Below are 14,825 nucleotides of genomic sequence, written 5' to 3' on the forward strand. Positions count from 1 at the left end.
CTGCAGCAACTCCGTCTGCTTTTTAACACTTTCCTTTTGTTATCTGAGAATACCTGATATGAATAGAGGTAGTACACTGGAAAATTGATAACAATGGCCAGAACGACGCATTCCGGTGAAACGACTTTGACTCACCTGTTTTGACTCACTGTATATTCGTTAAGAAAGTACTTTAGATACAATGCACATCTTTGACAAAAGCATTGATGATCGTATCATGTATGAATCAAATTGCCAAGTGTAAGCGTGTGAAAACATAAACTTACACTAAAAATAAAAGAGGTAAGAAAACGGTAAAGGGTATTTCACGATCGGATCCCATAACATTTATCTCGCTGTTTTTGTATTCAATTAGTAGAACAGATAAAAGTCGAGAAAAGAAAGAGCAAGAGCAACGAAAAAATCAACAATGGACCATCGTGGCTTTCCACGTGCCGCAAAAAACGATTCTACGAATTGCACTCAGTGGCTTTAATTGAAATAAAAAACAAAATTATTCAGATCTGTATTCGACTTTATATTCTGACAAGATTGATGAAGTAAATTTAAAATTTCTGCTTAAAAGTATAAAAAAGATAGGAGAAAAGGAAACGTTTTCAAAACAATACAATAAAAAAAGTTAACTTGAAGTCAGTTTATGAAGAAGAAAAAGAAGGTCAATAAAGTATGGCATTCAATATTTTGGAAATTCACTTTCATCAATGAATAATACAGCATCCGCCAAAATTGAATTCCGAGAAAGCCGGGGATTGTTTATTATCTCAAAATCAATATAAAATTCCGTAGCCGTTTTCCGAAAAATATTTTCATAACAAAACATAAATTCTGTTAATTGAAAATCTTGACCTTGAACTTGCACGCAACTTAACAGAAACACTTTGATGAAATTCTTGATTAGGTTAAAAAATTAAAAACTTCTTATGCTTAAAATAGTAAAATTTTAAGTGATTTCTTAAAGGCAAGTATTATTATTTCAAAGCATGTTACCTCTTTAATTTTAATTTTTTAAATCACTTTTACTTCAAACAACATTTATTTTTCGGAATTTATAAAAACATTTTAAAAGTAAAAATAACAAAAAACACATTCGAACTTTTCAACAGCTGAGACGAGAGTGATTCCAGAATTAAATTCACGTATGTTGCCAATCTAGGCTTGCAATAAAAAACCAATTAAAAATGTATTAGTTCAGTTCCTCCACAGAGAGCTTGAACACTTACTCACAGTTACTCATTCATTTTTTCTCTTCAAAAGATTTGAATGTTGATACGAACGTAAAGGCAAAGTTACCACTTCGACTGTAGAGTTATTTTTCGTAGAAACGGATAAGAACTGACCTTAAACTTTATCAAATTATGATAAAAATACCAAATACCAAATACCGAATACCACACGGACCGCAGAGTGACCGCACACCGCTAACCATCTCTTAAAGTCTTATTTTGTTTTTTAATTATATTCAATTTTCTTTTACAATGTTGCATGATTAAATAAACGTAAGTCTGTTTTATTCCACGCATGCCAAATGAAGCGTTAAAAATCGCAGTAGCGTTTAAAAACGCTAACCAACGCTGGCTGATATTCAACGCATGCCAAATGAAGCGTTAAAAATCGCAGTAGCGTTTAAAAACGCAACCCAACGCTGGCTTCCACGCTTCCTAACCAATCTCGTGGGCGTGTGACTTTACTCCACACTTTTTACTTTGTATGGTCAATTGACATATATCTAGATTAAATTTCTAAGCTCTATATTCTAGCCACTTCCCAGCGATACTTTTCCGTGTAGGTTTATGCTCAAAGCGGTTGTCGTTTCGTAGCCCATTTACATCCAAACTTAACCTTAGTTGGCAAATTGCGGAAATTGCCAGAGGGCGTGCTGTCCACACAAAAGTCTCTGGATAACTATATATACTAGAAAAACAGAGACCCACCAAAGAGAAATACTATATCTGAGCGGATACTTTTTGTCTGGTTAGTCGTCCGGTGACATTTTGTTGAGTCCATCATTTGAGTTGAATTTATGTTGACATCTTTGCCTTGCCATTGTCTAAGCTTCGAGTTGAGAACATCCGCTGGCGCTTGGTAATTAAAAGAGAGAAACCACTTCCAAATAAGACACTCTGCTTACATTATTAATAAATTAAACTTTTATTTTATTTAACTAAACAAATTGTTGCTTTGTTAATTACAAAAAAGAGTCCAATTCTAGTCTTAGAATTATGTGCCATCAATTTTGTCACTCAATTTTTGCTCCAACAAAAAAGAACTAAGAACAAAACACGAAATTACGATTGCTATATAGACTTGGGGGTTAATTCTTTATGCTTAGATACGAAGGACCAACTTGGCGGACGTACACACTACGCTCGTTGGTCAAATACGGTGGACACTTGACGGTTAGGATGCCATCGGATGACAGTTCCGATCGCACATCATTCGGATAGTATCCACGGGGCAGGACGAACCGCTTGACAATGTGACGACCCACGAAGGTATCCCCATCACGTCGTTTCTCATGTTTTGCCTCCACAACCACCGTATCCCCAGATGTCTTGACGGTAATCTCATATGGCTTGAACAGGTGTACATCGACATTGGCCTCGAAACCATCCTTTCCGACAATAACACGACTAAGATCGGGTGCTGATCCAACTCGGGACAATGACCGCTTCCAGTAGGGCAAATCCCAGTCGTTTAAGTCCCAATCGCGCCACAATCGGCGACGGTAATCCCAATAATCCCAATCCGTATTGTTTGTAGACGGCACCAGAGCCATATTTTTCAGTAATTTATTATTATATTCCTTAGATCAGGACGAACAGCAGCGCAAGATTGTGTTTACTTTTCACTCGCGTTTTCCGATAGACGACCACTCGCGTTCTCTGCTCTGGGCAATTTAAGCTTGGTATCGACAGTAGCCGCAGCTTTTATAGCCATAAGCTTCGCCCATTGGGATCAGATCAACGAGATTCTAGTCTAGAGCCAATGACAGTTGTGACGTAGTAAGTACACGGGTAGAAAGTAATAGGTCTTGAATCTACTTAGAAAATAATCACTTATAATTTCTCTTAATAATATATGACAACAATAATAATTTCGAAAGTAAGGAAAAGTTTAGCTAATCTTCTACATTTTTGAGAAATATTGAACATTGTTGAACATAATTGAGCATTAATGGTTTCGATTTAATGCAATATCAGCACAGATCTGATATTATAACACATTTTCCAGTGCAGCATTACTATTTGCAGTTGCAGTAGAAGCTGGGCGATGTTTTCGATTGTTTATCTTGGCGCATTGGCTGTGTTTTCGACGTTTCTATTCCAGAAAGGGGCTCTGTGGGTCGAAATGTGTCTTTGCCGTCAATGGCAATGCTTCGATTTGAATGCTATTTCCTTGAGGCGCTTTAAGATCTTATGCTGGGTGGGTTGCTTTGCACATTTTGCTTCCGTAGAGGGATCTGACTGGAAGCGTTTTTCCCCAAAGGTAATAATACTAATTAAGGTATGGATTATGGATTGTTATTTATTACATCCACATCTTTAATACTTTGCTATTCATATCATGAAAATCTTTCAAATCTCAATCATCCACAAACATTAATTTTCACTTTCTATCAGCTTCAGCGGCTATCATCACTGACCTTCCTTATTTGTTTACGCTGCTCTGCCAAACTGCTCTCCCATAACGCCAACGCCAAAAGGCATGCCAAAAAGTTAGCTTAGCTTGGTTGTTTGGAAATTAATTACTTTGTCTTCCTGTTGAAAATTAACAAAAAAAATGCAAAACAACAAACAAAAAAGCAAAATGCCCAAATTAAAAGTTAAACATTTCTTTGGCGGAAGCACGAAAATCATATAATTCTTTTCACTTTTGACCAAAAATGGCTTTAAATTTGGCATCTGTGCTGTGAGCTCTTTCAGCCGCCAAAAGATACAAATCAACAGAGATACACGGATTACAGATACTGATCTGTAGTACATAAAAGGGGGATTGGGTTTTCCATGACAAAAGGGCAATTTGTGAAAATTTTGACGATTCTGCAGAGAGCAGATTAGTCGATAAAGGCAATGAAAACAGATACGAACATGCATTGAAATGTAGCGACATTTATGGGCCTGACCTGACTTGACGCTGCCCACCCTGCCTTCCCTCTTTATAAAACCTATGCCCATAACGAAACACAATCATCGATTTGGATTGGATGGGATGGGGGTGGGCCACCCCACGTTTTGTAATTGTAATTTGTTGTGGCAAACGTTGCTGGTGTTGTTATTGCTGTTGTGGCAATAGATTTTGCGTGTATTTGATTATAATTATAACAAGCTTAGCAGCAATTTAGATGCCATTTAAGCTTGTATTTGTACATAAAGTCATTTGCAGCCGGCCGAGTTCAATAGGTATTCGATGAAGCTTAGTTAAGCTGGTGAACAGTCGTTGGCATACCAATAGAACCAGTGAAATGTGTCATTAATTGCATTATTTCCATAAATTATATACTTTTAATTATATTTAGTTTAGTAGCTATAAACTTTCGTAGTTGGTTAGTTTTCATTCTTGGCTGTCATATTTAATATTCAGAATAATAATATCACAAAAAATATACATATACAAGGTCAATGTGATTTTTCAAAAAGCCCCAGTTGGTGCCAAAAAAATTTTTATTGGCCATGTGGGTTTCCCAGGAAAATGTTTCCAAAAACCAGGCCATTAACCTCGCTGCCTCGTGGTAAACATAAATGATTTTTTAATGAAAATGGCAGGTTTAATCAAAAATCATTCTAATGCATAACATCCGCTTTTCAGTGTAAGACTAGAGAGCATTTCTCGTTTAGAAATCAATCGAAGTGCCGCAGCTGGCGGAACAACAATACATTCGCAATTAAAGCTAAACAAAGCAATCTACTAATTTGTTTGATTTTATGGCAAAATCAAATGAAAATCAGTATCAATTTCCCGAAGGTGTGGGTTGTACATAACTTTCTTTGGGATTCTGTTCCTCTCTCTCTCTCTCTCTCTCTCTGTGTGTGGCATTATCTAAGAGATGACTTTCTATAAATCGTAAATCTAATTAACATATCGCATACTAATCTCACCCACTGCGACATCCACCTTATATATATATATATATATCCCCAAGAGATGACACACATTTCATTTTTTACTGTTGAAAAGCCACATTCCATATGCTGTCCATTTATAAAAGAAAATTTATCTTCCATGGCGTCAAATTTAAGTCGTTCTAAGAACAACATTGTTGGATAGCCACATTAAGGAAGATGTCAATGACTTGATGTCTTAATGATATTTTTTTAAGCTTATTACTTTTCCGAGAACACCTTTTAAAAACGGTTTTATCCTATATGAACGAAATATAGCTTTTTCCAAAATGAAAGATAATTTTAGACCACTTGTTGACCGTTTTCCCATATTCAGCCTAAAAGTGTGCTACAAAGGTTTTCGATGTACATGACAAACGTGACGTATGCTTAATACCTGTAGTTAACAATAGCCGGCTAAATGGCAAGCAAATTAAGTCTAAGAAATCAATAAAGTGCAACGCTCACTTGGCAAATGAAGTCGTCTGCGGCGATGGAGTCGAGTGTAACAATAAATGGCCACCGAGACACTAAACATTCAGCCGCAAAAGGGCAACAAACAGGTGCAGGTGCAGTCGACCTGGCCAACAGGCCACTGCAATGCGACGCCTGCCAAGGGAAAGAGGGAAAAAAATCACAAAGCACGGGCAAAACGAAAGCAAAAGTTCAAGACGAAGAAAACGACAGGACGACGAGAAGCCGGCAGGACTTAAAACTGTAATTGGCCATGCGAAGTGAACACTGCAGGTCGCAGGTAGCAGGTTGTAGGTTGCAGGTTGCAGGTTCCAGCACCAAAGAATGAGTCCCCAAAAGGCAGCCACAATAATAGTTGCCACAAAAGAACCAACAAACTGGCAAAGTGTTTTTTTTTTCAGGGAAAGTCCGAAGAAAAGGCCAAGAAAGTGGGACACAGTCGATCCGGATATACTCTTAGGGAAAGGAAAAATGCAGATAATAATACCAATAGTTATAAATAATAAAAATGGCATCATCCTACATGTTAAACGTCACATATACTTTAATCAACTGAATATTTAATCAAGTTCAGTGAGGTAGAAAATATGTTTTCATATTAATCTTTTACAAATAAATATTTCATTGCATTTAACCAACGGAGTGGAAATCAATAAATGTTACGTAAAAAGGACACTTTAAAAACATTTTTAACACCTTTTGGTGTAAATAAATATTAAATATATATAAAACTCCCAGAAAATGTTAAGAAAATAAAGTAACAAACTAATTTTTACACATTTTCCTGAGTCATGAAAATGAAAAACTTTCCTCAATACAACTATATATCCCACTAAAATATTTCCCCACATGCTTCTAGATAGTTATCATGCCCAGAGGCAACCTTCAACAAAATCCAGAACTGCGACTACATTTCGAAACTCGCCCATTATGCCGCCAGTCACGCCCACCGAAGGCAAAGGCTCACCCTTTCGTCCTGTCACTGCACTTGTTTGCATACGAATGAGGGATTTATATTTATAGTTTTACAGGCAGGACTCGACAGGATTGAGGATGTGGTGGAAGGTGGACGTGAAAGCCAGAAGCCCGAAGGCGAACAAACAACGCTTGGCCCGGCCTATTATTCTATTTTTGTTTTGTGCTATTGAACCCAATAGACGTGATGGCTAAACAACGCCAAACACCGAAATGGAAAGTGCACACGATGGGTTTTTTTGGCCTTCTTTTTTTTTGTAACCATCAACCTCGCCCACTGCAGTTAATTTAAAATTCCAAGACGAACTTTATGACGACACATCCTTGGGCGAGATGCACACGGCTAAAGGACACTTTATACCAGCACATTCTCGTCCTTATGAGTCACCAAAGGTCAGCGTTTACAATACAGAAAAAGGAAACTCGCATACTTGCACTTGAAAATTTGTAAATGCCTTCGGACAGTTTTGAGTGTCAGTTGGCGAAAAAAGAAGGCGGCAAGACAGTAAAATTAATGCAAGTGACAAGTGTTGTGTGAAGGACGCACTATGACCTTGCCTGTCCGTCTGTCAGGGCCAAAATGAAAGAGGAGTTTCGTTGGCAATGAAAATGGTTTTTAATATGTGTTAAAGTGTCAAGGGAAAGGGATACAATTTAGCCATCATCATAAACACTTTATTCCTTCAAAAATCAAACACCTTTGCTTTTTTATATATATTTTCCCATATTTATTTATTGAATCTCAAGTTGAATACGATTTAGCTGAAATCTATTGTATTGGAATGATATGCGTTGAGTGTTTGCTTCGTTGATAAAGTATGTAGTTACGAGAGGTTGATCATGTTCTGAGGAACGTCTAAATTACTTTGGTTATAACGTTTAGATGAGAGCGACGACCTCGACTAGGTCAATGTTAAAATGTTTTTCCATCTAGATAAAAGTTGTTTTCAAGAGCTACGTTTGTCCAGCTACTACAGCTAAGTAATTCTCATTAACATTTTGTGGCATATTTTCTGTGATTTCGATTTTGAGCTCTTAGGTATTACATTTATCCGAGAGATATGATGCTGAGTTCTGAATTCATATTCTGTGTTGCAATAAAGCTATGACTTTTGCGATATACATAGATATATTTTGTGTATTTTCTTTCATTTTATGTTTGGTTTCTAAACTCTGAAAAGTGCAAACAGTGTGACTACACATATAGTATCCATATAATATATATATATATATATAAAATGTTCTTCTTGATTAGTTGTAAATACTTTTGAAATATTTTCCTTTTCAACATTTAGAATACATTTAGAACACGCAAGAGAATATCTGACTACAAAACTATAAATATATATATTTTATCTTTCTATTATATCCTTTTAACTAGACACAAGCCCCGCGCCAAAGTTTTCCGTTTACAATTCTGTTGGAAAATCTTTCTTCTTTCCGTTTTGCTTTTCCACTAATTTGAAATTGGGACCAAGGTCTTCTGTGTGTTTGTCCTTAGCCGTAGTTTGCTATTGACTTGTTTACAGTCCCCCGAAAAAAGGAAATTGAAAACATGTTTCACTTTTCATAGGGCCTTTTCACTACCCGCCACCCACCTTTAGGCCAAAAACACTTGCTGATATTGTGCAAAGTTCTCCCAGCTTTGCTGGAAATTTCCTTCTTTTTTGCCAACATTTTTCAGTTGGCTGTGGAAAAATAGGAGAAAGCTAAACTTTCCCGTGTTTGTGTGAAAATGAAACATTGCTATTGGTGTATTTGTGTGTGTGTGTGTGTGTCAGAAGACCTATTAAATTAGCCCGCAATTTATTTGGCTTAAAACAGCTAACAGCTTTTATAAAATTCTGAGGAATTTCCAGCTCAACCATTACCTTAAAGTTGGTCTAAAAATAGGAAAATTTCCAATATGAAATCAATAAGTAAAATGGCAATAGGTTTTTTTTTTTCTTATAAAAGTTTCCCTGAAAGTAATCTACATTCTTGGTTGAAAACTTACTTAAAAATAAAATGGAATCATAAGTTTGCCGAAAAGGTTTTGGTTCAGCTCGAATTTCCCTTCCTTGTTTGAATTAAACTTTCCCAGTATTAATATAATATCCGTATATAAGTTATATCGTTTGCTTGGTATCAAAAAATTGTATAAAAAATGTTTGCTTAACAAATTCTTGGTATCCTTCTTAATTTCGTATAAATCTGGCTTTAAAAATTGTGTGTGTTTGGTTTGCAAAAGTTTTCCGGTGTAGCTTGAATAGTTTTTCTTTATTTAAATACTATTTTTTCGTTTTCATTATACATTTATGTATAATTTTTTGTTATTTTACTTTTTGCTTTAAGCTTTGATTTGCTTTTGGCCTGTAGTTGCTTGCAAAATGTGGTTAGGGAATGTTTGCACTTAAAAATCTGCCTTAAATAGGGCTTAAAGGGAATATGTATGTTTGATAGACAGATAAAAATGTTTGATGTTGAATCGATTAAAAAAATGTCTGAAAAATTCCCTATTATCATCTCCAATCCAAAGGTTTTTCCAGTGCAAATCGAAATCGCTAACCCCTCCATATCTTCTTCAATAAATTCCATTAATTTCATTAGTCAAGCCAGAGGTTACCCACTGCCAAATCATAATACACATATCTATACCCCTGACTGCGAATCGGAGTCGGACGAGTGGGCCTAATAGGCAATCCTGCCCAGACGTGTGGAGGGCAACGAGGCGGGCTCGGAGCTTGGTAGCTCCCCGCACCTCTGAAGCCAACTCCAGGCCTGGCCACAAACGACTCCGACTCCGGCCAACATTCAGAAGCAATTGCTTCGCCGCTTCGATGTGGTCGTATCCGAATCCGTGGTCGCATTGGTCACGGCTCCACTGGTGGCCGTGGAGCTGATGGTGGAGGTCCTGGCGGACAATGCTGCTGGCAGCAGCCGGGCCGTGTTCTATGTCTTCTTCAGGGGCTGTCCCACTGGGACATTACCCTTTGGGGTGCGGGACTTCTTCACCAGAAAGCAAGTGAGGAACTCAATGGGCGAGGGTATCTTCTGGAGGCTCTCCTCCGAACTGGAGCTGGATTTGTGGCTCTCAGAGCGCAGATTGCTGCACTTGACCTTGCCACTGGCACCGGGTCCAGTCTCCAAGGCATGGCGATAGTAATTCTTGCAGCACTTCTTCGACAAATTATACATGCGAACCGTTCGGTCGATGTTCTCGTCATCCTCCTCTTCACTGGCTTTAAGATTCAGGCCCAGACCTCCGACACCCACATCATGGGAATGCGAGTTGACCATGCCCAGACCTTTGCGAGCTGTGGCGGCAGTGGCAGTTGCACTCGATGGCTGCTGGGCCTCCGATATCGTTTGATTACCCTGCTGGGCCAGCTGTTGTGGCAACTCCACCTGCTCCATGGGCAGCGGCTCCTCCACAGGAGGTTCTTCCTCTTCCAAATTGTTTTGCGAGTCATCATAGAACTTATAGCTGCGATAGCGAGTATGCCTGTTGCCCGCTGCCTGAGACCAATCCCGACCCGATCCCGTCCAGTCGGTGCTGGCGGGCAGAGACAACTGGATGGTGGGTGTGCGATAGTATTGCCGATGTGGATGGAAGCCCAGGCCAAAGTCATCCATGTAGGACTGCGAGTGTATGTTGTCCAGCTCGTCGGCGACACTCAAAAGAAAGGGTAACGTCGACATGGTTGTGGATAGTTCGGAAGTTCTCAACTTTTGCAACACTCCTTGCTTTTTGTTTTCCTCTTCTTTGGAACAACCAAAAATGTAGGTATCTATGCTAGGTCCGAGGGATTAATCTCCCTTTCAGTGCTACTACACACACTTCTCTCCCAACAAAACTGCACTTGTTTGCTTATTTACTTTTCTCTATTTCTATTTCCTCTGCTCTGTTTTTCTTTTTCTTTTTCTTTTTTTTTGTAATATTTTGTTTTGCAAATTTTCCCCAGCGCTTTTCACTCCGGCCAACACGACTGCACGGACTCGAAACTGAAACAGAACTGAAGGTAAATGCAATTCTCAACTGGCACACGACGTCGCATTTATGTTCATCATGATGATGATGATGATGATGGGGAAACTCCTTCGTGAGTGAGAGAAAGGCTTTCTCTCTGAGAGAGTGTGAGAGCTCTCTCTCTCTCTCTGTGTTTTGGTCACGCGCTAAGGAAAACCCGATGCAGTCACTGGATTTGGGTTTATGTTTTGATTTCGCTGCTGCAACGCGGCGTATGCGTGATATTTTTGTTAGGAACCCAAGCCAAGGCGGCGTATGCGTGATATTCGGTGGGTGGTTGGTTAGTTGGTTGGGCTGCCTAAGGGTTTTACCCAGTTCGCGCCTTATTGTCATTAGTTGGAGGTTCTCGCCAAACGCTAAGCCGCCTCATTTCGTTCTGGCCTCCAGCGTCTCTGCAGCGTTTTGGATTTCACGTTTTTCATGCCTTTTCAAGCGCGTCCCTGGACTGCAGAGCGAAGGACAACGAGCAGTGGGTGGGGATGTCCTGCGGCCCTGCAGCCCTTCATTGCTGTATGTGTGTGTGTATCTGTGTGGGGTTGGCGAAATCTTAGTGCGCAATAATTCATTTGTTGGCACAACTGTGAGCGGCGAAGGCTGCGTGTTTGGAAATTGCCAGCTAAATCAATTCAATTTTTGCTCGTTAAGGTTCACTTTATGGTGGGGATAAAGCGTTAGGTTTTAGCGTTTTTTGATAAACGAAACAGCTTTCCGGCCATAGGGAAGGTTCTAGTATGTTACTAGACTTAACTTGGATTATATTTCAGTTTTTAAAACGATTCAAAATAGTTAAACTAACGAACTTCTATGCTTATAAACAGCAAATCCTTTTCTCACTCAATTAACTTTTCATTACTAGACCTCAAGTCCAGCCATGGACTGGATTATCTAGACTTCATATGGCTTCATAGGAAACCTTGCCTTATTCATGAGCACAGTCAACTGAAAGAAATCGAGAGATGAAATGGAAAACAGGATATTCTAGCTCTAAATTGGCCTGGGCCAAAGAGACATCAACAGCAGCCCAACGGCAGGCAAAACCCAGTGAAAAACTGCAGCAGAGCACAGACAAGCACAGAATGGATATATATGGGCAGATATCCAGTTGGGTGTCCTGTCTGGCAGTTAGAGACACTTAAGCCTGCGGTGAGCGCCTGTCGTTCGTCCTTTGTGCCACTTATTGAGAGCAATAGACAGCGAGAGAACGAGCGAGAGGCCCAGCTGGAAAAGGAGGTGCAGGGCATAAATCTTTTAGCACTTTATTTGACACACTTTCAGGCCGGAAAGCGGACGGAAAGTCCGACGGACATATAGCCAGAGAGACATATAGACAGACAGCCCAAGGGCCAGAAAAGAACGTCACATGCTCATCAATCGGTCGCTCACATTTCCAACAATGCAGAGTGATGTCCGTGCACCTTGGAGAGGCAGTTACATGGATAGAAAACTCTGTAGGAAAGTTAAAACAAGGAAGGTTTCATTTACTAATTAAATGAATTTATGGGAATTTAGTAATGCCTTAAGTTGAAAAAGTGATTTCACACTGTCTATAAATCAAGTACACTTGCACCTAACTATGTTCTAACGTTTTTCTTGCAGTGCACAGGGGTTCAGAGACTGGCAGACGATGACAGTTGACGATAAGCGGTCGAGTGGCTGAATCCTTGTGTGCTCTGCACCCCTTTTGTTGCCCCCTTGAATGTTGTGACTGCCTTTGGTTTGTTGTTGGCCAAACAAACACTGACGAGAGAAAGGAAAATAAAAAGGAAGAGGAGAAAGCGGAGAAAGGGCCACGAGAATCAGCAGAACCTTCTTCACGTTGGCCTCATTTGACTCTAGCCCTTTTTTTTCCCTTGCTTAATCCATTTAATTGCATTTTTCGTACAATTCTGGTGCAGCAGTTAAGACCCATCCTCCTCCCTACCAATTGTTCTTGTGCATTCCAGTGCATACGGGTCGTATGTGGAACGTGAGAACGAATTACGCATACGCCCCAGTAACCCACACCCAAAACGTTGCATTCAAATATTCATTTGCAATTTGGTGGCTAATGAAAATTCGTTAGAAATACATTCCGAAAGCCACCCAAAAAAAAAAAAAGGAAAAACCCTACAAATCACCATCGCGCACCCCCCACTCGCGACTTGTCCTTGTGCCACTTTCAATCCAACTCTTTCGACTGAGCGACTGTCTGACGTTTCGTATCAAATTATCTATAAATTGCGATTGCCTAGGCACGCCATCAATGCAAAAGGAAAATCCTCCTCAGCCCCGGAAATGGAGGAGGAGATGGGTGTTTGGATAAATCCAGTTCGTGTTCGCTGATTGTTCCTTTTTGCCTTCACATTGTCGTGTGAAGTTTTTCATATCACTCCATTGAGCACATGCACGGATATGGCTAGTGTTGGCAATGGTTTGGGGAGATGTACCCAAGGAAATAAATATTTAGATAAATGTTTAAAGGTACTCTAACTTAATTTTTAATTTCTGTGGGAATTTTGAACCTAAAAATTAAAGTTTATTTAAGGATTGTTTTGTAAAACTATAATAAAACATAGTTTACAGAAAGTACTTAATATTCAGCAACAATCTATGTTTTATTTTCCATCACTACCCATAACATATACTCACATACTAATGCTATCAATTTGCCAATGAGAAAATAAACAAGAAAACTACGCAAAAAGAGAGAAAAAATAAAGAACTGCCTTCTGCCAAGTCTCTGCCATTTGCCCGAGATTTGAATTTAATTTTGAGGTCAGACAAAGGCAAAGAGTTTTGGGCTCGAGGAGGTTGTTTGTGCCTCAAGTGTTGCCTGCATAAAAAAATGCAATAAATATTTAAATTACTATATCCACATGCTGCACGCAAATGGAGAACGAACGAACGAACGAACTCACAAGGGGCTCTTCCACGGGGCATGGAAAGGGGAAAGAAGGAGACTTCTCGGAAAACTAGGCTAAATGTGGATCGCACTACAAAATAATTAAAAGAAATGTAGCAAAGAAATTGAAATGAGTGTCGAGTGCTGGAGTCACATAAAATGTTTAGGACTTGGCAAGGAAATGGTTTCCAGTTCAAAAAAGTGTTAAGGGGGGTTTATAAAGAAGATTGATTTAGATATGTTGACCCCAAATGGGTTATATTTACCTTTAAGAATGATTTAACTTATGTCAGTTGATGGTTCCTAAAACCTTTTGATCACTTTCAAGTCACTATTTAATTAAATTACAGATTTAATTCACTTTTTCACGTTAATATTGGTAACCACGCCTGTGTAGTTTTTCTATTTCTCCTCTAAATCTCAAAAAATTGTTTATATTTTGGGATTTGTTTAATATTTAAAGCTTTACATTTTTGCACAACATTCGAAATATTTATGCGAAGAACGACGGCAACAACAGCAACCACATCGAAAACTGAATGGGCAACAATCGTGTCAAGTTCAACAAAAGCTTCACCCGCAGCCGAATCCAATCACTATTGTTTTTACCCCTTGTTGTTGTCTTACAAGTTTTTACATATAAATTTCACGGCACGCACGGCCAAGCCGAAAAACCTGTTAGTGCGTTTGTCCAAAAATGATATTGGATTCGACGGGAGAGGCAGGGGTTGGTCTTGCACCCACGCCAACTTCAAAAGAGAGGGGGAAGAGATATTTCCAGAAAATGAAGAGCTGAGGAAAAGAGTGTGAGTGAGTTTGGAAGAGTTTTGGGGAGGTCTAAGGGCTAGGTTGGTAAGATAACACTTTTAAAATTTAATTAAAGATTGATAAAATATATTTTGTTGCCTTAAGGATATGTTTGCTGATTCTAGAAGAAAAATCTAGAAGAGAACTTAAGTTATTTGAGTTTTATAGGTTTAAGGACCTTCCATAAAGTAGGTCACATTTCCAATTTAAGTTAATAAGATACATATGACAATTTAATCTCGTTATTAAGTAAGAATAACAAGTTAAAAGCTAAGGCTAGGAATATTAAAAGAAGATATTTAAGGACTATAAAACCAAAATGAAAATTCCAATATTTATCAGCAAACAAATATCAACAAGTCATGCTTAATCGCCCCATATCCTTCCAATATATCAAAAAGAACTTTATAGCCATTGCCTCCAAAGAACAATGGACAGAGAACCATCCTAAATTAATCAAAAGCCAACTGATTAATAACCCCCATCTAAATCTATAACCCAATCCCCTCAATTAAGCAGAGTGCATCATTAGAACTTTTCGATAATAGATAAACCCAAAGAATGCCCTCCATTATTTCCA

General features: G+C 38.8%; 2 protein-coding genes across 2 annotated transcripts; both read right to left on the minus strand.

Moving 5' to 3' along the window:
• Positions 1-2,124: 2,124 nt before the first annotated feature.
• On the minus strand, positions 2,125-2,892 carry LOC108109837 (heat shock protein 27). The gene has a single exon (XM_017218584.1). It carries the CDS (start codon positions 2,774-2,776, stop codon positions 2,312-2,314), a length of 465 nt encoding a protein of 154 aa, XP_017074073.1. The 5' UTR covers positions 2,777-2,892; the 3' UTR covers positions 2,125-2,311.
• Positions 2,893-7,903: 5,011 nt separating this feature from the next.
• Positions 7,904-10,733, minus strand: LOC108109836. Its single transcript, XM_017218583.2, has one exon. The coding sequence runs from the start codon at positions 10,227-10,229 to the stop codon at positions 9,480-9,482; it is 750 nt and encodes a 249-aa protein (XP_017074072.1). The 5' UTR covers positions 10,230-10,733; the 3' UTR covers positions 7,904-9,479.
• Positions 10,734-14,825: the final 4,092 nt, after the last annotated feature.

The sequence above is a fragment of the Drosophila eugracilis genome, unplaced genomic scaffold, assembly GCF_018153835.1.
Source record: "Drosophila eugracilis isolate 14026-0451.02 unplaced genomic scaffold, ASM1815383v1 contig_1104, whole genome shotgun sequence".
NCBI classification, from domain to species: Eukaryota; Metazoa; Arthropoda; class Insecta; order Diptera; family Drosophilidae; genus Drosophila; species Drosophila eugracilis.